Consider the following 25,712-nt stretch of genomic DNA (forward strand, 5'->3'; position numbering starts at 1 on the left):
TCCGGATAGGTGGTTCATAAACTTACAACCTCAATTCCAAGAAGTTGTAGACGCAATGGAAGTGAATGGTGAACCAGATATAGCTGGTATTTTCAGCGCGGCTTTAATGCCATTGAAAGATATGAAAGATGCAGATATTTTGAACCAGTATGAAATGAACATGGCTGATGGAAATATAACACCTGACGTTCTAAAACATTTATCTCAAAGAACTACACAGAACCATAAAGATGGTATATTTGGTGAAGAGTTTAGAAAAGAAAGTTAGGGAGATAGAAGGAAGAGAACCTTTGTACATGACCTTGCAAACGAAAGTTTGCAAAATGTCATAAAAACTTACTTTGCAGACAATGAACCGAGAATGGATGAATATTTAAGAAAACTCAAATGGACAGTACAAATGAAATGTTAGTATTGAAAAACATGTTCCTTGACAAAATAAAACCAACTACAGAAATAAATGACGCAAGACTGAAACATTGGGTAAAAGCTTTCCCATTCACAAAAGATATTATTGGTAACATGGAAAGAAAACCAGAATGGCTACAAAACATATATTTGGAAACGAGCTTATTCCATATGGACAAGCTCTGTTTGAAGAGCTTGAACCGGAAACTCAGGAAAGAGTCATGCAAACAATACGCGAAGACTCAAATACAAACTATGACAAAATCTTTCTAGGATATAGGTTACCTGAGATGGGCGACCAGAGCCCAAAGGCAAAAAGGACATGGGAAATTTACAACATACTAGGTGAAATGAGGCAAAGATGCAACAACTTGAAGCAGAGGGCAAGTTACCAAAAGCGACACCAAAGAAGAAGAGTAGAACAAAGTGAAAATAGTGAAGAAGTAACTTCATCTAGTGAAAGTAGTGGCAATGAAGGAAAAAGAAGAGTTAAAAACTCAGTCAGGAAGAAAGTAAAGCTTGGTCCGAAACAATTATGACATATAAATCCAACTATTCTATATTTTTACCCATATGAAATGTACGCCGCTCAGAATATAACGCCAACAGTTTTGGATGCCATGAACGGAAATGTTTCTGAATGGTATAACGAATGCGACAATGCCATTAGAAGGTCAGAAATAGTTCCTGGAACTTACGAATATACAACTGCTGTTTCTTATGGAAACGTAGGTGAGTTTGGAGAAGGTTCTTCAACAACAGTAGATATTGCTTGCGACAGGTTTCATATTATTTCTATTGACAACTCATTCTTATACGTGGAACAAGACATTGAAATAAAACCTTCTGCCAAGTTGTCTGACAAGAAAGGTTGCAATGGAATTTTCTATGTCGGATACCAATAGGCTCCAGAAGTTTTCATGGGATATAAGATATATTCTAACTCTGACTTAGTTCAAACAGTCACATGGGCAAACTATGAATGGTTTGCTTTGAGAAACTCAGTACAACCACAAGCTAGAGAACAAACAGACCAGTATGCAACTATTGAGAAAATAAGAAGACTTGACCCTAACGTTCCAGGAGTTTATGTTAACCTTTCTGGTTCAGATGGAACTGCTGCCACTAAAGTAAAACTGAAACTTAGAGTTCCTTTGTCATCTTTCCTCATCTTTAGGTTTTTAAGATACTTGCCAAACTGGGCAGGAAAAATTTCTATCGAACTTACTCCAAGCAAAAATAACTTAGTCATTGCACCAACACAAGACCCATTCACTCTTACAGACGTAATGGGAACAAATAAAACGTCATTCGCCGACTTTTGCAAAGACAAAGTTGACTTAGACTTTGGTTTCTCAAACTTCAACACTGAAGTAAACTATTATTTCAATGCTGCTGGAACTGCTTGGGACCCAGTTAAGTTCACATGCGAAAAATTTGAATGCAAGAGAATAGAAAGCAGACTTGCAGTCTATATGTTGGACCCAGATATTTCAAATGCTTTAGCTGCCAAATATATTGCAGTTCCACTTATGTTCCCTATACACCAAATATCTGTCAAAGACTTTGCAGGTGAAGTTGGAAACCAAAGTGCTGACCAGGTGCAAGAACAGATATTGCTTTAACAACTGCAATGAAACATGCAGATACTATGTTTGTACTGTTCAGACGAACTATAAATGACTATTCTTGTTTCTACAACCCCGGTATTAAATATCATATAAACATAGATGGCAAATATTATCCAAGAGAAGAATATTCTACAGTTGAGGATATGAGGTCATACAACTTGACATTAGATGCTATGAACTTTAACAACAACTTCACAACAACCATTAACCCTGAAATGCAAAGTTCTATTATGCCATATGTGAAAGTATGGACTCATACAGGAGGTCAAAAAACTCAATATACAAATGGAGACCGTTCAAACTTTTGGCTTGGCATTCCATTTGCTGACTCAGAAGACTTTATGGGTGGTATTTCAACTGTTGGTACTGTACAAATACAATATACTGGTGACAGAGACGGTCCAGATGAACTGAGAGCAAAGAAGTTTACAAAACCAATAGCACTTTTCACGGAAGATGCTCTTTTGAAGATTCGTTCGATGAAACCTGCTGGGGCTCCTCAGATTGGCATAACGACAGCTTCCATCGAGCAGATTTTGGCAGCAGGTCAGTAAGTTGTTCTTGAACTGACTTCTCACCGTCAAATATTGACAGTACGCCAGTTTTGACATAATATTGTATTATAAACTTTCCTTTAGAAATATCTGTAAGTTTTGAAGTTATATTTTTGTCTGCTTCAAGAACTTTCACCATTTCAGTTATACCAACTTTCTTTGCTTTATGAAAATATTTTGGTTCAGCAAAGACTGCTATTCTATAACATTTTCCATTGTTTGTGTAAAGAACTATTCTGTCAATGTATTTGTATTGTTTGTGAGTATAAACTTTGTTCTGCTTCAATTCAATAAGATATCCGAATACGTCCATCTTTTTATTCTAAGTAAAATGTCATTTCCGAAAAATAAAAGCGTAAGTGTTTCAAAAGGTTTAATGGCGGTGGCAGATGTGAAGTTAAATTCACCAACTCAAACAAACAGTCAAAGTATTGTTGTCAATGTCAAAGACAGAGATGTTGAAGTGGGGAAACCATACGAAGACGAAGATGGTATAACAATTGTTCCTGTAAAAGAACCAACATATCCTGAAGTTAGCAGAGACTTAAGTTCTGTTGCAGATATTCGAAACGACTACCAACAACTGAAAGACAAACTTCAAACTCAGGAGAAGATTTGTCAAGCTTTAAGTATAATGTTAAACTTGGTCGAACACAACCCTGTAAAAGTGAACTCATATGTCATTGCACCTCATGAAGTTTTGAAAGAACTATTGAAACTTTTGACAGAGGCAGACGATATAAACATCAAAGAAATAGAACCCGACATTAGTTGCTGTGGTGTTTCATATAATGTCATTGACAAGATATACGTTATGAAAGGAGGTGAAACGTTGAACTTAAAATATAGTTTCCCAGACGTTATAAAAATATTTGACGACCACAACATTTCATTAAAATTTATTTGCTAAGTAAATGGCAGAAGACATAATGGTTTATACTATTACGACTAAAAACCCTGAGTCATATAATTCTATAACAACAAACTTACAAAGTCCTCAAGGACGATATTGTAAACTAACCTTAAACACAATGACGACTAAAGCCTGTTTTGCTCTTTTGACACCAGAAGACTTTATTGTTGTGAATGGTAAAAAATACTCCTTTGAAGATACTTACTCAGATATACCACCAACAGGTTTTGTTGACTTATTTAATACTTTAAGTACGGGTGTAACATGTGCTGCAACTAGAGCAGGTTTCATTATGTTTGGATGTCCGACTGAGTTTACTATAAACGATATGAGCTATAATACAAAACTTATTTCTGGTTTTTACTACCAACAGTTTCCTATAACAGGAAAAGGTGTCATACAAGGAATGTCTATTCCATTGACATTAAGCACACCAATCTTATATATTGTTTCAAACTTAGGTTCAAAGTGTTATTCGAATGTCGACAGAAACTATTATGACCAAAAGATACTTATGCGTATAAACAATACTTTCTCTGCTGGTTTGCCTATTGTTCATTCGAATGCAGAATTTTCAACCTTAGTGAACTCAAACACTTTGGCAAGTATAACATTGACATTAGTTGACGCAAACTTTGTTCCTGTAAAACTTTTATGTCCTATGTATTTGTCAATGACGGCAGAAAGTTTCGAATTGGAAGATGCAACTGGTGAAAGTATTGTATTACAAGAACAACTTCAACAACAAATAGCTCAAGAACAACAAATGCAACAACAAAGTCAAGAATAAAAAAATAATATTTTTTTATTTTTATAAAAATGTACAGAATAGATGTTTCAGATTTTTATGACTTCCAAGCATTCAGAAATATGTGTCCATTTAGAGACTATAACAAAGCAGTCGAGAATTTGAAACGTTTAGTCATTTATGTTGACTCTGCCCCAGAATGTTATGTCATGAAAGAATGGGATGTTGTCTTTAACAAACCAAGAGCAACAATAGTGTCTGAACAAGAATGTAGACAGAAACTTAAGAAAATAAAAGTCGTACAAGTTGGCATGAAGATGTTAGATGCTTGGGATATCTTATTGTCAAAGTTAGAAGATTTTTCAGTTCGAGGTATAAAGTTCTATACACCTTCTCCAAACTTCTATTCTATCTTCACTGGATATAAATATGAACAAGTAGAATGGAAACACAGTATTATAGAAGCTTGGTTAGACCATGTCAAAGAAATTATATGCAATGGAAACGAAAAGGTTTATGAGTATATCTTATGTTGGTTTGCAAACATCTTACAACATCCAAGTGCTAAAAATGAAACTGCTCTCATTATAATTGGAAAACAAGGAACAGGTAAGAACACATTCTTTACAGATATTTTGTGCAAACTGTTAGAAGGTTATTCGAATCCGAATATGACAAACTTAGAAAACATCTGTGGCAAGTTTAACTCCTCAATAGAGAATATGAAACTTATAGTTTGCAATGAACTTCAAAGTATAGATACAACAAAAGTTTTGAACTCAGATGCTTTGAAGAGTCTTATAACAGACAAAGTTGGAGTTGTTGAAAGAAAGTATAAAGACCAAAGAGTTTGTGAAAATGTTGCAAACTTCATTATGGTTTCAAACAATGCTGTTCCGATGAAGTTAGAAAGTTCTGACAGAAGATATGTAGTTGTCAGAACGTCAGATTCTCATATGCAAGATACAGAATATTTTGACGACTTAGCAGAAACTTTGACATCTGACTTTTACAACCACTTGTTCTCATATTTTATGACATTAGATATTTCTAAGTTCAATCCAAGACAAATTCCACATACCGAAGAGAGACAAACATTGTTAGAAGCAAACAAGAGTGTATATGAACTGTTCATAGATGAAACTGACTTTGTGTCATTAGATGAAAGGTCATTGTACGATTCGTATAAACAATATTGTCAAGAATATGGTTATATGACAGCTTCTAAACGAACATTCTTGGCAAATGTCAAAAGTCTTTTAGACGTACAGAATGGTGTATATACAAAGAAAAATTTTTCTGAGTAAATTTTAAAAAAAATATTTTTTTATCCGATAGAAAAGATGACAAAATTCATCTCAGTAAACAAGTACATGTCAGGACTTAAAGAAGAACTAGACCCATTCACATATTTGAATGTTTACTTCTACCATTTTGAAAAGTCTTCATTCAGCAAAGTTTGGAACATCGAACCAGTTAAGTTTGCTATTGTGACTAAAAATGGTGCGAAATTTGAAGACTTAGACATAGAAGGTTTGTTAACAGTCAAAGAAAGTTTTGACAGAAGGTTTTCAAACCTTAAAGAAGGCAAAGCATACAAACTTGTTATACCTTATGAACCAAAGAAAGCAGACGACTATGAATATTATGAGTCTAAGATAGTTGAAGTTCAAGGTAAATTGGGTAAAAAGATTTTAGAGTCTAAGCCAGTGTTTGCTCCTAAAGAGGAAGAGAACATTGACATTGACCCAGAAATGTTCTAAAAATAAAATTTTATTTTTACATGTCAAATTTCTTTTTCTCTGGAACTGGTTCAGGTTCTTTCTTCTCTTCTTCTACTTTCTTTTCTTTCTTTTCTCTCTTCTTCTTTTCTGGTGGAGTTATGTCAAACTTCTCAGAACCATATCTATGTAAAAGTTCTTTGTCCTTTAATAGCTCATCTATTCTGTTTTCTATTTCATCTTCAAGAACAGCGCATGTGTCTTCTTTGCATTCTAAGAACTTTTGTTGGACTTCATCTTTCCAATCGGTGTCATCTCTGTCAACAAGTCTGTCATTGACAAATTTTAAGACTGCTCTGCTTAATGTTTTATGGTTCTTGTCATATTCCCAGAAACAGAACTTTAGAACAAATTCACCTTTCTTGTTTACACTATGTAAGATTTTATGGTCGACAGATGTTTTGCTGTCGAAAAGCTTGTCTCGAATATAGATAGCGAAATCGCTAGACATTTTCTAAAAGATAAAAATTTTAATTTTTCTAAAAATATGTTAGAAAAAAAGTTTGCTGACATTGACAAGAAATTTGAGAATGTTTTAAACAAGAACAAGAGGAAGTTAGAAAATGCTCAGATAAAACCCATACATGACAAGTTCTTATTTGCTCAGAATGGTATAACAGGTCTAATTGCACCACCTGGGTCGGGTAAGACTTTCACTTATCTTAAAATGGCTGCACAACAACAAGAACTAGATGAGAAGAACCCATTCTATGAGTTAGTTGTTATTTGTAGTACTTCTGGTCAATTTGACCAAACCGTCAATTCGTTCAAAGATATTATAAAGAAGTCTAAGTTAGTATGTATAAAAGACTCTGAGTTGTTGGATTGGATAAAGAAGTACCAAAGAAGAGTTTTGAAGTATAATGCTATAAATGAGTATATAAATTCGAAGTTTAAAGACCCAAATGAGGAAATGCAGAGAATATTAGAGAAGAAACACTTCAGAAACAAACAGAAAGAGATAGAATACATTTCGAAGAAATTGCAATCTTACGATTGGAAGACTTACCCTCATAGATGTCTTCTTATCTTAGATGATTTCGCCTCTCATCCTTTGTTAAAGAACAGAGAACAAGATATGTGTCGAATTCTTAAGAAGCTCAGACACTTTAACATCTCAGTTGTCATTTGTGTACAGACAGCAAAGAGTTTAAGTAAGGATGTTAAAAGAATACTTACTGACATTATACTTTTCCCCGGATTGTCCGAAGACGATTTCATGGAACTTATGAAAGAGTCCATGGCAGGTAAGTTTGACAGACATGAACTATGGGAGAAGTACAAAGTCATACAAGATACTTCTTTCAGAATTCATATCTACGCAAACAAAGTTCAAATTGTAAAAAGTCAAGCTTGAAAAATCTAAGTGTTTAGTCTTAGTAAGTCTGTTGTGGTGCTGGGTCTGTCGGTTCTTCTGGCTTTGGAAGGCATTCAGGAAGAGGAACGTCAGTCATCCGTTTGTGTCCTGTCGGAAGGAAGAGTCCTTCCTGTTGGAAGGAAAAACTTTTCCTGTTGGAAGGAAAAACTTTTCCTGTTGGAAGGAAAAATTTTTTCTGTCGGAAGGAAAAACTTTTTCTGAAGTTCGACCAAAAAGTTCTCAATTTTCGAAAATTTGAATGGTTTACGGACGGACAACTGGAAAATTTTTTCCTGTTGGAAGGAAGAGTTCTTCCTGTCGGAAGGAAAATTTTTTCCTGTCGGATGGAAGAGTTCTTCCTGTCGGATGGAAGGACTCGGAATGCCAGAAGGATTTGACGAGGCAATTTACCTAATTGAGCTACTTGAGCCATCTGAAGTCAAGCGTAAAAATAAAGAGTGCATTTACCCTACTTGTTTGAAGTTGTCAAAATACTCTGTTATTTTTTCCTTTAACAATGGCAAATCTTCTTTGAAGGTAAGTATTGTACAACCTTTAATATCATAGTGTGTTTGAGGTAACGTATCTTGAACTATTTGTTTCACATCTTCATTCGGTGTCATTGAAATCGGTAAGTTTTCGCGATAGAACCAATTTCTGTCAGATTTGTAAATCTTAGCAAGGTCGTAAAAGCTTTTGTTGTTTCTTCTGACTAAATGCAACATAACCATATCTTTATTCTTCATTTTCCATCTCTTCAGTATAAATCATATACTTATAGTTCTTTTCCTTTCCTTTTGGTACCGAACGTGGTATTCTTTTCTGAATGCTTTTGTCTTTTGCTTCAATGACTTCATCTTTTGCTTCAATGACTTCATCTTTTGCTTGAAGTTTCTTTTCCATCTCTTCACGTTCTTGTCTATGAATTTCGTCAAGAAGTCTGTAAATATACCAAGCATAACGAGGCGAAGCCCACATTGCAACAGCATTTACAAGAAGTCTATGTACATACCAACCTCTCAAACCATTTGGCAAATTTTTACGATTTTCATAGAGTTTTGGCGACCCCGAAAAAAGTCGGTCTCGCTGTGCTTCGCTCAAAAGTTCTTGTGTGCTTTGGTTTTTGAACCAATCGTCTGTATGTTTGGTATCTGGAGCAAAACATGCTGTCAAAATACTTTGCATTTGGTACATATCGTCTTTGACCGAACGAATGAGACGGAGTTGTTTGTTAAACTGTATGTACTCATATTCTTCATTTATATCTTCATGGACTATAACTGTTGTTGTGTTCTCTGTTGTTGACATATCTGTCTTTACATACAAAATAAAAAAATATTTTATAAAAAATTAGCGTTATTTTTTCTAAGTTTGGTCATCCTTCAGGGTATGACAAATATACTATATTTTACTTAAAAATATGCAAGCGGCTCATAGCTCAGTGGTATGGGCTACCTCGTTAAAGGCGTCGAAGACCTCGGTTCAAATCCCGATTCGCGCAGGTTTTTTTCCTTTTATGCAGTGAAATTTCATGTACATAGGTTACTTTGGTGTTAGACCCTAGTGAAGAAAATAGAATGATATAAGTTTACATTTGTAAGGTTACTTTGGTGTTAGACCCTAGTGAAGAAAATAGAACGATATAAGTTTACATTTGTAAGGTTACTTTGGTGTTAGACCCTAGTGAAGAAAATAGAACGATATAAGTTTACATTTGTAAAGTTGGACGATAAAAATCTCTGCTACTGTCAGTAAAAGTACTGCTACTGTCAGTAAAAGTACTGCTACTGTCAGTAAAAGTACTGCTACTGTCAGTAAAAGTACTGCTACTGTCAGTAAAAGTACTGCTACTGTCAGTAAAAGTACTGCTACTGTCAGTAAAAGTACTGCTAATGTCAGTAAAAAGGAAAATTTGAGAGGGTTTTCGACGATAAAGTACTGCTACTGTCAGTAAAAGTACTGCTACTGTCAGTAAAAGTACTGCTATTGTCAGTAAAAGTACTGCTACTGTCAGTAAAAGTACTGCTACTGTCAGTAAAAGTACTGCTACTGTCAGTAGCAATGGTCGAAGTCGAACCTACCGACGAGGCAATTTACCTAATTGAAATTAACGAGCTTGTTAAAGACTTCCTCAGGCAGAATGTAAAAGGCAAGCTTGTTAACGGTTAGAAACCGTATAGAACCTTCATTTTTTTCCTCAAAAATAATGTTTATGTTAGAATATTAGAAAATAACATTTTTTCTAACATAAGCGTTTTACATGGTAAACGTTATTTTTGGAATTTTGTGAAAACTCAACGGTTTGACACGTGCCATATGTTATTTTTTGACGAAGTGAACATTAACACTTCGTCAAAAAAATCCCTGAAATCATATCTTTTATACAAAAAAATACAAAAAAATGACACTTTTTCATTAGATAACTGTTATTTTTTGACGAAGTGTCAACCTTCACTTCGTGTCATAATGTAAAAATAACGTTTACCATGTAAAACGCTTGTGAAAAAACAGGTGAAAAAACAGGTGAGATCGCACCTCTTCACCTAAACATTATTTTTGGGTCCTTTACACTCATTACGAAGAAGTTTCGACAAAACATTTACGAAGAAGTCTTGACAAAACATTTACGAAGAAGTCTTGACAAAACATGTACGAAGAAGTTTCGACAAAACATTTACGCTCATTACGAAGAAGTCTTGACAAAACATTTACGCTCATTACGATGAAGAAGTCTTGACAAAACATATACGTTCATGTTTGACAAAACATATACGTTCATGTTTGACAAAACATTTACGAAGAAGTCTTGACAAAACATTTACGAAGAAGTCATGAAAATTCACGAGGGTAGAAGGTTAGATCTAACCTTCTACCCTAAAATATATTTTTGCTGAAAAATGACCAAAAATCTGAGTAAAATGGCATATGTTTGCTACCCTCGGAGAACCGAGGGTAGAGATTCCGTATGAAAAACAGTGAAGAACAGCGAGACCGACTTCCTTCGGGGTCGCCAAAACTCTATGAAAATCATGAATTTCCTTAAGATAGAAAAAATAACGCTAATTTTTTATAAAATATTTTTTTTTATTTTGTATGTAAAGACAGATATGTCAACATCAGAGAACACAACAACTGCTATCGTTCATGAAGCTATAAATGAAGAATACGAGTCCATACAGTTTAACAAACAACTCCGTCTCATTCGTTCGGTCAAAGACGATATGTACCAAATGCAAAGTATTTTGACAGTATGTTTTGCTCCAGATACCAAACATACAGACGATTGGTTCAAAAACCAAAGCACACAAGAACTTTTGAGCGAAGCACAGCGAGACCGACTTTTTTCGGGGTCGCCAAAACTCATGAAAATCGTAAAAATTTGCCAAATGGTTTGAGAGGTTGGTATGTACATAGACTTCTTGTAAATGCTGTTGCAATGTGGGCTTCGCCTCGTTATGCTTGGTATATTTACAGACTTCTTGACGAAATTCATAGACAAGAACGTGAAGAGATGGAAAAGAAACTTCAAGCAAAAGATGAAGTCATTGAAGCAAAAGACAAAAACATTCAGAAAAGAATACCACGTTCGGTACCAAAAGGAAAGGAAAAGAACTATAAGTATATGATTTATACTGAAGAGATGGAAAATGAAGAAGATAAAGATATGGTTATGTTGCATTTAGTCAGAAGAAACAACAAAAGCTTTTACGACCTTGCTAAGATTTACAAATCTGACAGAAATTGGTTCTATCGCGAAAACTTACCGATTTCAATGACACCGAATGAAGATGTGAAACAAATAGTTCAAGATACGTTACCTCAAACACACTATGATATTAAAGGTTGTACAATACTTACATTCAAAGAAGATTTGTCATTGTTAAAGGAAAAAATAACAGAGTATTTTGACAACTTCAAACAAGTAGAGTAAATGAACCATTTATTTTTCAAGCTTGACTTCAGATGGCTCAGGTAGCTCTATAAAGTAAATTGCCTTGTCAAATCCTTCTGGCATTCCGAGTCCTTCCTTCCGACAGGAAAAAAAATTCCTTCCGACAGGAAAAATTTTTCCATCCGACAGGAAAAATTTTTCCAGTTGTCCGTCCGTAAACCATTCAAATTTTCGAAAATTGAGAACTTTTTGGTCGAACTTCAGAAAAAATTTTTCCATCCGACAGGAAAAAATTTTCCTTCCGACAGGAAGAACTCTTCCATCCGACAGGAAAATATTTTCCTTCCGACAGGACACAAACGGATGACTGACGTTCCTCTTCCTGAATGCCTTCCAAAGCCAGAAGAACCGACAGACCCAGCACCACAACAGACTTACTAAGACTAAACACTTAGATTTTTCAAGCTTGACTTTTTACAATTTGAACTTTGTTTGCGTAGATATGAATTCTGAAAGAAGTATGAGGGTCTTGTATGACTTTATACTTCTCCCAGAGTTCATATCTGTCAAACTTACCTGCCATGGACTCTTTCATAAGTTCCATGAAATCGTCTTCGGACAATCCGGGGAAAAGTATAATGTCAGTAAGTATTCTTTTAACATCTTTACTTAAACTCTTTGCTGTCTGTACACAAATGACAACTGAAATGTTAAAGTGTCTGAGCTTCTTAAGAATTCGACACATATCTTGTTCTCTATTTTTTAACAAAGGATGAGAGGCGAAATCATCTAAGATAAGAAGACACCTATGAGGGTATGTCTTCCAATCGTAAGATTGCAATTTCTTCGAAATGTATTCTATCTCTTTCTGTTTGTTTCTGAAGTGTTTCTTCTCTAATATTCTCTGCATTTCCTCATTTGGGTCTTTAAACTTCGAATTTATATACTCATTTATAGCATTATACTTCAAAACTCTTCTTTGGTACTTCTTTATCCAATCCAACAACTCAGAGTCTTTTATACATACTAACTTAGACTTCTTTATAATATCTTTGAACGAATTGACGGTTTGGTCAAATTGACCAGAAGTACTACAAATAACAACTAACTCATAGAATGGGTTCTTCTCATCTAGTTCTTGTTGTTGTGCAGCCATTTTAAGATAAGTGAAAGTCTTACCCGACCCAGGTGGTGCAATTAGACCTGTTATACCATTCTGAGCAAATAAGAACTTGTCATGTATAGGCTTTATCTGAGCATTTTCTAACTTCCTCTTGTTCTTGTTTAAAACATTCTCAAATTTCTTGTCAATGTCAGCAAACTTTTTTTCTAACATATTTTTTAGAAAAATTAAAATTTTTATCTTTTAGAAAATGTCTAGCGATTTCGCTATCTATATTCGAGACAAGCTTTTCGACAGCAAAACATCTGTCGACCATAAAATCTTACATAGTGTAAACAAGAAAGGTGAATTTGTTCTAAAGTTCTGTTTCTGGGAATATGACAAGAACCATAAAACATTAAGCAGAGCAGTCTTAAAATTTGTCAATGACAGACTTGTTGACAGAGATGACGCCTCTTGGAGAGATGAAGTCCAACAAAAGTTCTTAGAATGCAAAGAAGACACATGCGCTGTTCTTGAAGATGAAATAGAAAACAGAATAGATGAGCTATTAAAGGACAAAGAACTTTTACATAGATATGGTTCTGAGAGAGTTTGACATAACTCCACGAAAAGAAGAAGAGAGAAAGAGAAAGAAGTAGAAGAAGAGAAGAAAGAACCTGAACGTTCCAGAGAAAAAGAAATTTGACATGTAAAAATAAAATTTTATTTTTAGAACATTTCTGGGTCAATGTCAATGTTCTCTTCTCTTTAGGAGCAAACACTGGCTTAGACTCTAAAATCTTTTTACCCAATTTACCTTGAACTTCAACTATCTTAGACTCATAATATTCATAGTCGTCTGCTTTCTTTGGTTCATAAGGTATAACAAGTTTGTATGCTTTGCCTTCTTTAAGGTTTGAAACCTTCTGTCAAAACTTTCTTTGACTGTTAACAAACCTTCTATGTCTAAGTCTTCAAATTTCGCACCATTTTTAGTCACAATAGCAAACTTAACTGGTTCGATGTTCCAAACTTTGCTGAATGAAGATTTTCAAAATGGTAGAAGTAAACATTCAAATACGTGAATGGGTCTAGTTCTTCTTTAAGTCTGACATGTACTTGTTTACTGAGATGAATTTTGTCATCTTTTCTATCGGATAAAAAAATATTTTTTTTAAAATTTACTCAGAAAAATTTTTCTTTGTATATACACCATTCTGTACGTCTAAAAGACTTTTGACATTTGCCAAGAATGTTCGTTTAGAAGCTGTCATATAACCATATTCTTGACAATATTGTTTATACGAATCGTACAATGACCTTTCATCTAAACCAAAGTCAGTTTCATCTATGAACAGTTCATATACACTCTTGTTTGCTTCTACAATGTTTGTCTCTCTTCGGTATGTGGAATTTGTCTTGGATTGAACTTAGAAATATCTAATGTATAAAATATGAGAACAAGTGGTTGTAAAAGTCAGATGTCAAAGTTTCTGCTAAGTCGTCAAAATATCTGTATCTTGCATATGAGAATCTGACGTTCTGACAACTACATATTTCTGTCAGAACTTTCTAACTTCATCGGAACAGCATTGTTTGAAACCATAATGAAGTTTGCAACATTTTCACAAACTCTTTGGTCTTTATACTTTCTTTCAACAACTCCAACTTTGTCTGTTATAAGACTCTTCAAAGCATCTGAGTTTAAAACTTTTGTTGTATCTATACTTTGAAGTTCATTGCAAACTATAAGTTTCATATTCTCAATAGAAGAGTTAAACTTGCCACAGATGTTTTCTAAGTTTGTCATATTCGGGTTCGAATAGCCCTCTAACAGTTTGCACAAAATATCTGTAAAGAATGTGTTCTTACCTGTTCCTTGTTTTCCAATTATAATGAGAGCAGTTTTCATTTTTAGCACTTGATGTTGTAAGATGTTTGCAAACCAACATAAGATATACTCATAAACCTTTTCGTTTCCATTGCATATAATTTCTTTTGACATGGTCTAACCAAGCTTCTATAATATTTTCTTTCCATTCTACTTGTTCGTATTTATATCCAGTGAAGATAGAATAGAAGTTTGGAGAAGGTGTATAAAACTTTATACCTCGAACTGAAAAATCTTCTAACTTTGACAATAAGATATCCCAAGCATCTAACATCTTCATTCCAACTTGTACGACTTTTATTTTCTTAAGTTTCTGTCTACATTCTTGTTCTGAAACTATTGTTGCTCTTGGTTTGTTAAAGACAACATCCCATTCTTTCATACATAACATTCTGGGGCAGAGTCGACATAATGACTAAACGTTTCAAATTCTCGACTGCTTTGTTATAGTCTCTAAATGGACACATATTTCTGAATGCTTGGAAGTCATAAAAATCTGAAACATCTATTCTGTACATTTTTATAAAAATAAAAAAATATTTTTTTATTCTTGACTTTGTTGTTGCATTTGTTGCATTTGTTGTTCTTGAGCTATTTGTTGTTGAAGTTGTTCTTGTAATACAATACTTTCACCAGTTGCATCTTCCAATTCGAAACTTTCTGCCGTCATTGACAAATACATAGGACATAAAAGTTTTACAGGAACAAAGTTTGCGTCAACTAATGTCAACGTTATACTTGCCAAAGTGTTTGAGTTCACTAAGGTTGAAAATTCTGCATTCGAATGAACAATAGGCAAAGCAGAGAAAGTATTGTTTATACGCATAAGTATCTTTTGGTCATAATAGTTTCTGTCGACATTCGAATAACACTTTGAACCTAAGTTTGAAACAATATATAAGATTGGTGTGCTTAATGTCAATGGAATAGACATTCCTTGTATGACACCTTTTCCTGTTATAGGAAACTGTTGGTAGTAAAAACCAGAAATAAGTTTTGTATTATAGCTCATATCGTTTATAGTAAACTCAGTCGGACATCCAAACATAATGAAACCTGCTCTAGTTGCAGCACATGTTACACCCGTACTTAAAGTATTAAATAAGTCAACAAAACCTGTTGGTGGTATATCTGAGTAAGTATCTTCAAAGGAGTATTTTTTACCATTCACAACAATAAAGTCTTCTGGTGTCAAAAGAGCAAAACAGGCTTTAGTCGTCATTGTGTTTAAGGTTAGTTTACAATATCGTCCTTGAGGACTTTGTAAGTTTGTTGTTATAGAATTATATGACTCAGGGTTTTTAGTCGTAATAGTATAAACCATTATGTCTTCTGCCATTTACTTAGCAAATAAATTTTAATGAAATGTTGTGGTCGTCAAATATTTTTATAACGTCTGGGAAACTATATTTTAAGTTCAACGTTTCACCTCCTTTCATAACGTATATCTTGTCAATGACATTATATGAAACACACACAGCAACTAATGTCGGGTTCTATTTCTTTGATGTTTATATCGTCTGCCTCTGTCAAAAGTTTCAATAGTTCTTTCAAAACTTCATGAGGTGCAATGACATATGAGTTCACTTTTACAGGGTTGTGTTCGACCAAGTTTAACATTATACTTAAAGCTTGACAAATCTTCTCCTGAGTTTGAAGTTTGTCTTTCAGTTGTTGGTAGTCGTTTCGAATATCTGCAACAGAACTTAAGTCTCTGCTAACTTCAGGATATGTTGGTTCTTTTACAGGAACAATTGTTATACCATCTTCGTCTTCGTATGGTTTCCCCACTTCAACATCTCTGTCTTTGACATTGACAACAATACTTTGACTGTTTGTTTGAGTTGGTGAATTTAACTTCACATCTGCCACCGCCATTAAACCTTTTGAAACACTTACGCTTTTATTTTTCGGAAATGACATTTTACTTAGAATAAAAGATGGACGTATTCGGATATCTTATTGAATTGAAGCAGAACAAAGTTTATACTCACAAACAATACAAATACATTGACAGAATAGTTCTTTACACAAACAATGGAAAATGTTATAGAATAGCAGTCTTTGCTGAACCAAAATATTTTCATAAAGCAAAGAAAGTTGGTATAACTGAAATGGTGAAAGTTCTTGAAGCAGACAAAAATATAACTTCAAAACTTACAGATATTTTAAAGGAAAGTTTATAATACAATATTATGTCAAAACTGGCGTACTGTCAATATTTGACGGTGAGAAGTCAGTTCAAGAAACTTACTGACCTGCTGCCAAAATCTGCTCGATGGAAGCTGTCGTTATGCCAATCTGAGGAGCCCCAGCAGGTTTCATCGAACGAATCTTCAAAAGAGCATCTTCCGTGAAAAGTGCTATTGGTTTTGTAAACTTCTTTGCTCTCAGTTCATCTGGACCGTCTCTGTCACCAGTATATTGTATTTGTACAGTACCAACAGTTGAAATACCACCCATAAAGTCTTCTGAGTCAGCAAATGGAATGCCAAGCCAAAAGTTTGAACGGTCTCCATTTGTATATTGAGTTTTTTGACCTCCTGTATGAGTCCATACTTTCACATATGGCATAATAGAACTTTGCATTTCAGGGTTAATGGTTGTTGTGAAGTTGTTGTTAAAGTTCATAGCATCTAATGTCAAGTTGTATGACCTCATATCCTCAACTGTAGAATATTCTTCTCTTGGATAATATTTGCCATCTATGTTTATATGATATTTAATACCGGGGTTGTAGAAACAAGAATAGTCATTTATAGTGTTCTGAACAGTACAAACATAGTATCTGCATGTTTCATTGCAGTTGTTAAAGCAATATCTGTTCTTGCACCTGGGTCAGCACTTTGGTTTCCAACTTCACCTGCAAAGTCTTTGACAGATATTTGGTGTATAGGGAACATAAGTGGAACTGCAATATATTTGGCAGCTAAAGCATTTGAAATATCTGGGTCCAACATATAGACTGCAAGTCTGCTTTCTATTCTCTTGCATTCAAATTTTTCGCATGTGAACTTAACTGGGTCCAAGCAGTTCCAGCAGCATTGAAATAATAGTTTACTTCAGTGTTGAAGTTTGAGAAACCAAAGTCTAAGTCAACTTTGTCTTTGCAAAAGTCGGCGAATGACGTTTTATTTGTTCCCATTACGTCTGTAAGAGTGAATGGGTCTTGTGTTGGTGCAATGACTAAGTTATTTTTGCTTGGAGTAAGTTCGATAGAAATTTTTCCTGCCCAGTTTGGCAAGTATCTTAAAAACCTAAAGATGAGGAAAGATGACAAAGGAACTCTAAGTTTCAGTTTTACTTTAGTGGCAGCAGTTCCATCTGAACCAGAAAGGTTAAATAAACTCCTGGAACGTTAGGGTCAAGTCTTCTTATTTTCTCAATAGTTGCATACTGGTCTGTTTGTTCTCTAGCTTGTGGTTGTACTGAGTTTCTCAAAGCAAACCATTCATAGTTTGCCCATGTGACTGTTTGAACTAAGTCAGAGTTAGAATATATCTTATATCCCATGAAAACTTCTGGAGCATATTGGTATCCGACATAGAAAATTCCATTGCAACCTTTCTTGTCAGACAACTTGGCAGAAGGTTTTATTTCAATGTCTTGTTCCACGTATAAGAATGAGTTGTCAATAGAAATAATATGAAACCTGTCGCAAGCAATATCTACTGTTGTTGAAGAACCTTCTCCAAACTCACCTACGTTTCCATAAGAAACAGCAGTTGTATATTCGTAAGTTCCAGGAACTATTTCTGACCTTCTAATGGCATTGTCGCATTCGTTATACCATTCAGAAACATTTCCGTTCATGGCATCCAAAACTGTTGGCGTTATATTCTGAGCGGCGTACATTTCATATGGGTAAAAATATAGAATAGTTGGATTTATATGTCATAATTGTTTCGGACCAAGCTTTACTTTCTTCCTGACTGAGTTTTTAACTCTTCTTTTTCCTTCATTGCCACTACTTTCACTAGATGAAGTTACTTCTTCACTATTTTCACTTTGTTCTACTCTTCTTCTTTGGTGTCGCTTTTGGTAACTTGCCCTCTGCTTCAAGTTGTTGCATCTTTGCCTCATGTTCACCTAGTATGTTGTAAATTTCCCATGTCCTTTTTGCCTTTGGGCTCTGGTCGCCCATCTCAGGTAACCTATATCCTAGAAAGATTTTGTCATAGTTTGTATTTGAGTCTTCGCGTATTGTTTGCATGACTCTTTCCTGAGTTTCCGGTTCAAGCTCTTCAAACAGAGCTTGTCCATATGGAATAAGCTCGTTTCCAAATATATGTTTTTGTAGCCATTCTGGTTTTCTTTCCATGTTACCAATAATATCTTTTGTGAATGGGAAAGCTTTTACCCAATGTTTCAGTCTTGCGTCATTTATTTCTGTAGTTGGTTTTATTTTGTCAAGGAACATGTTTTTCAATACTAACATTTCATTTGGTACTGTCCATTTGAGTTTTTCTTAAATATTCATCCATTCTCGGTTCATTGTCTGCAAAGTAAGTTTTTATGACATTTTGCAAACTTTCGTTTGCAAGGTCATGTACAATAGGTTCTCTTCCTTCTATCTCCCTAACTTTCTTTCTAAACTCTTCACCAAATATACCATCTTTATGGTTCTGTGTAGTTCTTTGAGATAAATGTTTTAGAACGTCAGGTGTTATATTTCCATCAGCCATGTTCATTTCATACTGGTTCAAAATATCTGCATCTTTCATATCTTTCAATGGCATTAAAGCCGCGCTGAAAATACCAGCTATATCTGGTTCACCATTCACTTCCATTGCGTCTACAACTTCTTGGAATTGAGGTTGTAAGTTTATGAACCACCTATCCGGATTAGCTTTATGACCCATCTCATTGTAGTTCCATAGTCTGCAGAAACAAAAGTAGGTTTGTTTCCATATTGGCTAGGTTCTGAATGAACTTTAAACAATGTTTCATTTCTATATGTTTTGGTGAAATTTAACCTTTTATTTTCACCGAGTTCAGCCAAAGATTGAACGTTATATATGGTCGTAAGTAAAAAGGATTGTTGTATTTGCGTACACTTTCTTTCAGTTCTTCCATTCTATGCTGAATATTTTCATCTGATGTTGGAGTCTTTTGTATGTCGGCGAACATTTTTCGATATTCTTCTACTATGTCAGCCGAATTTTTCTTAGACTCTTGAAAGATTCCATATTCCCGCATACACTTGTTGAGGGTCAAGATTTTTCGGCTGTTCCAAATCTTCATCTAGTTCTGTGAAGTTAGTTTCCAAAGGAGGAACTTGTTCGTTTTTCAGGCTCTTCTAGCTGTTGTTGCTGAACTATTTCTTCCATGTCTGGTTGTATCTGAACTTCTTCCTGTGGAGTTTCTTGTACCTCATCTGGTGGCATTTCATATATTCCGAGACCGTTTTTAACAAGTTCCCTATCTAAGTCATCCGGACTCATAAACCTTTCTTCTTTCGTTCCGTCTCTATTTTTTACGCGTTTCATGAAGAGAGTTGAATTATCATTTAGCTCTGACACCAAATATCTCGGAGTAAATTCATCCATGTCATTTGGATGATATGCTATTAAATCATATCCCTTAGCGAGCTTGTATTTTCCAGGTTTGAAATTATATCCCATTTGGTGCTGAACCATAAAGCTAAATAGGTTCGGGTCAGTATTTCCTTCCTTGAACTTTCTAATAGCTTCTTTATATCTGTCACTAAAGTCAAGAGTATCTGGGTAACCATAGTCTTCCTTAAGCATTTTTAAGAATTCTTGGTTTCTTGTTCTATACTTTCTTATGTCCTTGCTCTGTTTGTGGTTGTTGTGGTGCAGTGTTTTGAACTGTTGGTTGTGGTGCAGTGTTTTGAACTGTTGGTTGTGGTGCAGTGTTTTGAACTGTTGGTTGTTGTGCTGGTTTTGGTGCATGCCTGTGTCTGTGTCCATGTGACGATGTAAATGTTTTAGGTAGTCCTGGTGCAGGTGCTTCTCCTTGGAGGGTTTGGTGGTATATAAGTTCACTAGCTAGTATAATAAGTTCCACCAGCTGGTATATAAGTTCACCAGCTGGCCATATGTTCATCTGCAGCATAATGTCCTACCTGACTTTTCGTTTTTAAGAAAGCATTTACTAGGTCTGTTTTGGTCTGTTGTAAACTCTTTTTTTGACTTTCCACAACAGTTGCTCTAACGGCGTCATAGGCACTTTGAACTGCCTGTCTCGTTGCTGCATCTGTTATTTTCGTCATATTTTGTGCTACTTCTCTTAACTCTTTGTCGAAACCTTCAGACTTCAGTTTCTTTCCAGATGAGAGTCGTTCATAGTTTCACCTTACTATGAAAGAGCTTCGAAGGCGTTCTTAAAGTCAGCATTCATTAAAGCTTCATTTGAACTGTCTTCATCCGCTTGTATTTTTGTCTTATTGACCCTATAAGTTGGGCTGCTTTAGCGTTGGCTTGGGCATAACCATCATTATTAGCTTTTATATATTCTGCGCTTTTCATTGCCTTTTGCATGGCTGCGTCGTTATTTTTACTTTCTTGTGCTAAGTTTTCATACTGTACGGTTTGGTTTTGCAACTGTAAAAGTTTTTCTGCTTTACATTTGCTTCAACTTCTTTTTTATACTCATCGCTATCCATATATGTCTTCAGGGCTTTTTGTTTTATCTCTTCATCTTTCAGTACTTTATATTGAGTAGTATGTTTTTCAAATTTATAACATCTTGTTCCATTTTTGCTACTTCTGCTGCTTTTTCTGACACTTTTTTCGCATATTCCTCTGTACTTAGTTCTTTCAGTTGTTCTTCTTTCTTCTTTTTCTCTACGTTTAACTCATTGAGTTCTTTGTGTGTCTTCATATTCTAGTTTCTTTTCGTTTTCACTTATTTGTTTCTGTATGTCTATGTTTGACTTTTTGACATCTGTTATTTGATTTTTGAGTGAACTCAAATTCATTTGACTTTGAGGTTAAAGCTGTTCCGTCTGCAGCTCCCCATAGCCTCATTTTCGCTAAAAGTGCCGCTCTTAAACCTCCACTCTGTGCACCAATAACTCGGTTTAAAGCATAGGGTTGCTTGACATTTGTTGCAACATAGTGGGGTCATTCATCATTTGTTGTTGCAACTGTTGTTGTGGTGTCAGTTTTACTATTGGATGTTTATGCTCTCTTCTCTTACGTATATTCTTACGTAGCTTACGTGGCATTTTAAGTGAAGTTAAAAAGCGGTTTTTGACAGATGTTTATTGACACTTTTTGTTCAGCACAAAAAACTACTCGGTCAAAGTGTTGTCAGTTTTTGTAAAATAACCGTCCTATCTTGTTTTAAAAGGGAGAAAAGGCTTCTCAAAGTATACTTCCTTGGAACGCCTGTAACTTTTCCTGTAGCGACGATAGACCCTTACTTGTCCGGACAAAGTTATACTAAACATCTTCAGGGCTAGAGGGCACGAAGTGCCTGGAGGCCCCACTCCCTTTTTTTTTTTTTTTTTTTTATTTCTATACCTAAATGTTCAAACAGTTCATTTTATTATACAAAATTTTGAAATTACAATATTTTATTCGAATGTATAAGTTGAAATACTTCAGCATTAAAAATTCGCAGGCGAAAAATAAGCCCCTATGACATTGGCTTCAATTCAGATATTTAAGGTTAATTTTCAATGATTCTTCATGCCATTTGCCGTAAATCTGAATTAAAGTCAGCTAGAAAAATTTTAATTTTTTGCACTAATATAGTGCAACTATAAAAAAAAGTAAAAAGATGATGATAATGATTTTGATGATAAATTTCGATTTTAGTGATTGAAAATTCAATCATCATTTAATTCTGCAATTAATATGAAATTAGTAATAATTCAAATCATAAATAAATTGAAAACATGTAAAGGTCATTTGGCCGAGTGGTCTAAGGCGCCAGTTTAAGGCACTGGTCCGCGAGGGCCTGGGTTCGAACCCCAGAGTGACCATTTTTTTAAATACTTTTTTTTAATTTTATTGTTTGAAAATATCATAGGGTTCATCAGAAGCTATTCGACTCTTACGGGCATGAATACGAATAATCTATTTGTTCACATATTCTTAGACTCATATAAAGACTTAAGTTATGAATTCTAGGTTTTAACTCCATTCTGCAAAATAATATATAATTTGGATATCTCGAAAATATGTTAATTATTAAATTTTTAAGCAATATAATATCCACATAGGTATTAAATTATATTTTCACAAACCAATGGTGTCTAAAATCTTATAATGTCATAGGAAATCACGATAAATATTTCTTCTGTTATAGACCGAAAATAGATTTTTTCGGTTTTCTCTTCAAATAATTGAAAGAATGATACTATTATAGGTTTATTATATTATATAGCATATAATCATGCTATAGCCGAAAATTATAAGTTTTGAGAAGATTGAATATAACACAAATAAATTTGAATGTAAGTTAAATTGCTTGTTGTTTTTAATAGCTATTCAATGAGAAATCCACTTTTGCAAAATTCAAATTGAATGATTGAAAACAGAAAAAGTCATTCTTTTCAATTTCGAATATGTTTCATTGTATTTATAATTATATGGCAAATAAGATATTTAAACTTGATTTTGAAGGAAAATTCACAAAATTGAATGAATTCAAATAATTTTTATTCAAAAATAAACTAGTTATTGAGTTTAATACTAATTATCTATTCAAACTACAAAGTTTGTAATTTAAAATATTTTGTGAGATCAGATTGAATTAATTCAAGTTCTTTTCAATTAATATTAATGACCATATACGCATTTTCGAACATTCTAACCAAATATATAAAAATGGGAGACGAATGTTAAATTTGCTAGACATGGGGGAGTTGTCTGCAAAGTTTTAGCTCTTATCTCTAACAAAAAATTAATTTTTAAAAAAAGACCGAATACGTTTCACAGCGAGAAAAAAATAAAAGGCAAGATAGAATTTTCTAGACATAAAGAAGTTGTTTACCGAGTTTAGCTCTTATCTCTAACAAAAATTAATTTTTAAAAAAAAGACCGAATACGTTTCACAGCGAGAAAAATAAAAGGCAAGATAGAATTTTCTAGACATAAAGAAGTTGTTTACCGAGTTTTAGCTCTTATCTCTAACAAAAAATTAATTTTAAAAAAAGACCGAATACGTTTCACAGCGAGAAAAAAATAAAAGGCAAGATAGAATTTTTCTAGACATAAAGAAGTTGTTTACCGAGTTTTAGCTCTTATCTCTAACAAAAAAATTAATTTTTAAAAAAAAGACCGAATACGTTTCACAGCGAGAAAAAAATAAAAGGCAAGATAGAATTTTCTAGACATAAGAAGTTTTCTACCAAGTGTCAGCTGTTACTTCTTCTCAATACTGATTAATAAAAAAATCTTTATTATTTATTTAACCTTTATTGTTTCATTAAACTTCATTTATTTTATATTATAGTTTTATTCTTTTAGCTACTTGTAAAATAATCTAATTTTATATCATCATTTTACCGGATTATTCTTCAGTACATCGATTGTGTATCTAAAATAATATTATTATCCTTATTCTGTTTTTTCCAAAATTCTTTTAAATATCTTTTTTGGTTAGATTACTTTATACTTTTTACTTTTATTTTTTAATTTCAAAAAAATTTGGTGATTGTTCTATTCTGTTACAATGTGCATTATCATATTCTAATGAATTATTCATTACATACATTTAAAAAAACTTGTTAAAAATGAAATTAAAAAATTATGTTTATTATTACGCTGTGAATGTGTCAACAGCGGTCATGCCTGTATCTGTATCCATATTTGCCACAACCTTTCTGTATCTGCATTTGTGTATTTCGGTTTCAGCTGATACATTTGATTTGGCGTGTAATTTGTTCCAGTTAATGGATTAATTGGGAGATCTTCAATGCGGTGTGTTATTATTGTACTCCCAAATAAAGGCAGGAATAGCCTGAATGCTTTGGCAGCGCTCCAATGTCGGCCAGAATCTCTCAATCTTCCCATTTTGGTAGGGAGAATGAGAGTCTGTATGCCGCCATTGGACGCCCCAAAGATCAAGTAGATCTTGAAAGGCGCCCTATTTTTGAACCGTTGTCGTCCAGAAACAATAAGGGGCGCCAAATTCAATGAAGGCGGAAGCCGCAACGTTCGCTGTCGTCGCTGCCAGCATATCTGGTATTTGTATACACGCTAGGACTTTGCGGCTAAAATCGTCGATTATGCCATAAATATACTGGCCACGAACACCCCTAAAATAATGAACATCTGCGTGCCAGATAAGATTGGGTGAAAGCGCCCAATATCTTACTGCTGTTTCTGGCCCGGCATGCTCTAATCGCGTCTTGGTGAAATGATTTTCTTTGAAGTATCTGCGTACTTCTCTATAAGATACATCAATTTGTTGTAATTTCAAACGTTTCCATTGTTTTGTTTGACCACAGGGAAAGGCCCGGTGGTCATGTATCACAGCAAGAGCTTTGATTTGGTCGTAGGGATTGACCCTACGACCTTTCTTGCCTTTAGGCAATGGGATATTCTGTAAGCTAAATTGATTTTGTAAAAAAGATTTTGAAACATCTAAATATTTGAAATCATTTGATTGAAGGGTTTGGGCGATGGGAACATGGGTGCAAGCTTCTTCCCATGTCATTTTACCTTCTTCAATCTGATTGGAAATACCAATTAGGTAAATTCGATCGACATACCCTTTGTAAGGATTCATTCTAATGAAGTACGTTAACAATCAAAATATTCTATAAGTGTCTAGTATGGAATTCAAAAGAATAAAGAAAATGGTAACGTAAATAAACGTATTATGAAATAATTTATAATTAAAATGAAAAAAAAGAAAAAATAATAAGTAAAGTGACTGGAAATGAAAATGAAAATCAGTGTACAGTTTTATTTTTTTCTCGCTGTGAAACGTATTCGGTCTTTTTTTTAAAAATTAATTTTTTGTTAGAGATAAGAGCTAAAACTCGGTAAACAACTTCTTTATGTCTAGAAAATTCTATCTTGCCTTTTATTTTTTTCTCGCTGTGAAACGTATTCGGTCTTTTTTTAAAAATTAATTTTTTGTTAGAGATAAGAGCTAAAACTTTGCAGACAACTCCCCCATGTCTAGCAAATTTAACATTCGTCTCCCATTTTTATATATTTGGTTTAGAATGTTCGAAAATGCGTAATATGGTCATTAATATTAATTGAAAAAACCTTGAATTAATTCAATCTGATCTCACAAAATATTTTAAATTACAAACTTTGTAGTTTGAATAGATAATTAGTATTAAACTCAAATAACTAGTTTATTTTGAATAAAAATTATTTGAATTCATTCAATTTTGTGAATTTTCCTTCAAAAATCAAGTTTAAATATCTTATTTGCCATATAATTATAAATACAATGAAACATATTCGAAATTGAAAAGAATGACTTTTTCTGTTCTT

At 33.9% G+C, this 25,712-nt stretch overlaps 11 protein-coding genes, 1 non-coding gene and 4 pseudogenes across 16 annotated transcripts, besides 6 other annotated features; 9 read left to right on the top strand and 7 right to left on the bottom strand.

Moving 5' to 3' along the window:
- Positions 1–8,135: part of a mobile genetic element that runs on past the window's edge.
- TVAGG3_0720620 lies at positions 987–1,773 on the top strand (annotated as a pseudogene). Its single transcript has one exon. A coding segment is annotated over exon 1 (787 nt).
- On the top strand, positions 2,970–3,503 carry TVAGG3_0720630 (protein of unknown function, DUF4106 family; the record flags this gene model as incomplete). Its single annotated transcript, XM_051244103.1, has 1 exon — positions 2,970–3,503. One exon carries the CDS (start codon positions 2,970–2,972, stop codon positions 3,501–3,503), a length of 534 nt encoding a protein of 177 aa, XP_051090690.1.
- On the top strand, positions 3,508–4,296 carry TVAGG3_0720640 (uncharacterized protein; the record flags this gene model as incomplete). Its single annotated transcript, XM_051244104.1, has 1 exon — positions 3,508–4,296. The coding sequence occupies one exon, from the start codon at positions 3,508–3,510 to the stop codon at positions 4,294–4,296; it is 789 nt and encodes a 262-aa protein (XP_051090691.1).
- TVAGG3_0720650 (uncharacterized protein) lies at positions 4,326–4,908 on the top strand (the record flags this gene model as incomplete). The annotated part of the gene is made up of 1 exon (XM_051244105.1): positions 4,326–4,908. A coding segment is annotated over one exon (583 nt), but the record flags the coding sequence as incomplete, so codon positions are not given.
- Positions 4,926–5,561, top strand: TVAGG3_0720660 (Poxvirus D5 protein-like family; the record flags this gene model as incomplete). Its single annotated transcript, XM_051244106.1, has 1 exon — positions 4,926–5,561. The coding sequence occupies one exon, from the start codon at positions 4,926–4,928 to the stop codon at positions 5,559–5,561; it is 636 nt and encodes a 211-aa protein (XP_051090693.1).
- On the top strand, positions 5,598–6,017 carry TVAGG3_0720670 (protein of unknown function, DUF4108 family; the record flags this gene model as incomplete). Its single annotated transcript, XM_051244107.1, has 1 exon — positions 5,598–6,017. One exon carries the CDS (start codon positions 5,598–5,600, stop codon positions 6,015–6,017), a length of 420 nt encoding a protein of 139 aa, XP_051090694.1.
- TVAGG3_0720680 (uncharacterized protein) lies at positions 6,034–6,486 on the bottom strand (the record flags this gene model as incomplete). Its single annotated transcript, XM_051244108.1, has 1 exon — positions 6,034–6,486. One exon carries the CDS (start codon positions 6,484–6,486, stop codon positions 6,034–6,036), a length of 453 nt encoding a protein of 150 aa, XP_051090695.1.
- TVAGG3_0720690 (protein of unknown function, DUF4106 family) lies at positions 6,523–7,095 on the top strand (the record flags this gene model as incomplete). The annotated part of the gene is made up of 1 exon (XM_051244109.1): positions 6,523–7,095. A coding segment is annotated over one exon (573 nt), but the record flags the coding sequence as incomplete, so codon positions are not given.
- Positions 7,412–7,825, bottom strand: TVAGG3_0720700 (uncharacterized protein; the record flags this gene model as incomplete). The annotated part of the gene is made up of 1 exon (XM_051244110.1): positions 7,412–7,825. One exon carries the CDS (start codon positions 7,823–7,825, stop codon positions 7,412–7,414), a length of 414 nt encoding a protein of 137 aa, XP_051090697.1.
- A 2,507-nt stretch (positions 8,136–10,642) lies between the features above and the next one.
- Positions 10,643–11,323, top strand: TVAGG3_0720710 (KilA, N-terminal/APSES-type HTH, DNA-binding family; the record flags this gene model as incomplete). Its single annotated transcript, XM_051244111.1, has 1 exon — positions 10,643–11,323. One exon carries the CDS (start codon positions 10,643–10,645, stop codon positions 11,321–11,323), a length of 681 nt encoding a protein of 226 aa, XP_051090698.1.
- A 439-nt stretch (positions 11,324–11,762) lies between these two features.
- Positions 11,763–19,204: a mobile genetic element.
- TVAGG3_0720730 lies at positions 13,571–14,798 on the bottom strand (annotated as a pseudogene). The gene has a single exon. A coding segment is annotated over exon 1 (1,228 nt).
- TVAGG3_0720740 (uncharacterized protein) lies at positions 14,825–15,619 on the bottom strand (the record flags this gene model as incomplete). Its single annotated transcript, XM_051244112.1, has 1 exon — positions 14,825–15,619. The coding sequence occupies one exon, from the start codon at positions 15,617–15,619 to the stop codon at positions 14,825–14,827; it is 795 nt and encodes a 264-aa protein (XP_051090699.1).
- Positions 16,531–16,941, bottom strand: TVAGG3_0720750 (protein of unknown function, DUF4106 family; the record flags this gene model as incomplete). Its single annotated transcript, XM_051244113.1, has 1 exon — positions 16,531–16,941. The coding sequence occupies one exon, from the start codon at positions 16,939–16,941 to the stop codon at positions 16,531–16,533; it is 411 nt and encodes a 136-aa protein (XP_051090700.1).
- On the bottom strand, positions 17,058–18,135 carry TVAGG3_0720760 (annotated as a pseudogene). Its single transcript has one exon. A coding segment is annotated over exon 1 (1,078 nt).
- TVAGG3_0720770 lies at positions 18,284–18,965 on the bottom strand (annotated as a pseudogene). Its single transcript has one exon. A coding segment is annotated over exon 1 (682 nt).
- Positions 19,205–22,154: 2,950 nt separating the features above from the next.
- TVAGG3_0720780 lies at positions 22,155–22,234 on the top strand. The gene has a single exon. It is a non-coding gene; the product is annotated as a tRNA-Leu (tRNA).
- A 320-nt stretch (positions 22,235–22,554) lies between these two features.
- Positions 22,555–23,380: a mobile genetic element.
- Positions 23,381–23,726: 346 nt separating this feature from the next.
- Positions 23,727–23,755: a mobile genetic element.
- A 263-nt stretch (positions 23,756–24,018) lies between these two features.
- Positions 24,019–24,987: a mobile genetic element.
- A 177-nt stretch (positions 24,988–25,164) lies between these two features.
- Positions 25,165–25,712: part of a mobile genetic element that runs on past the window's edge.

The sequence above is a fragment of the Trichomonas vaginalis genome, chromosome III, assembly GCF_026262505.1.
Source record: "Trichomonas vaginalis G3 chromosome III, whole genome shotgun sequence".
Taxonomy (NCBI): Eukaryota; Parabasalia; order Trichomonadida; family Trichomonadidae; genus Trichomonas; species Trichomonas vaginalis.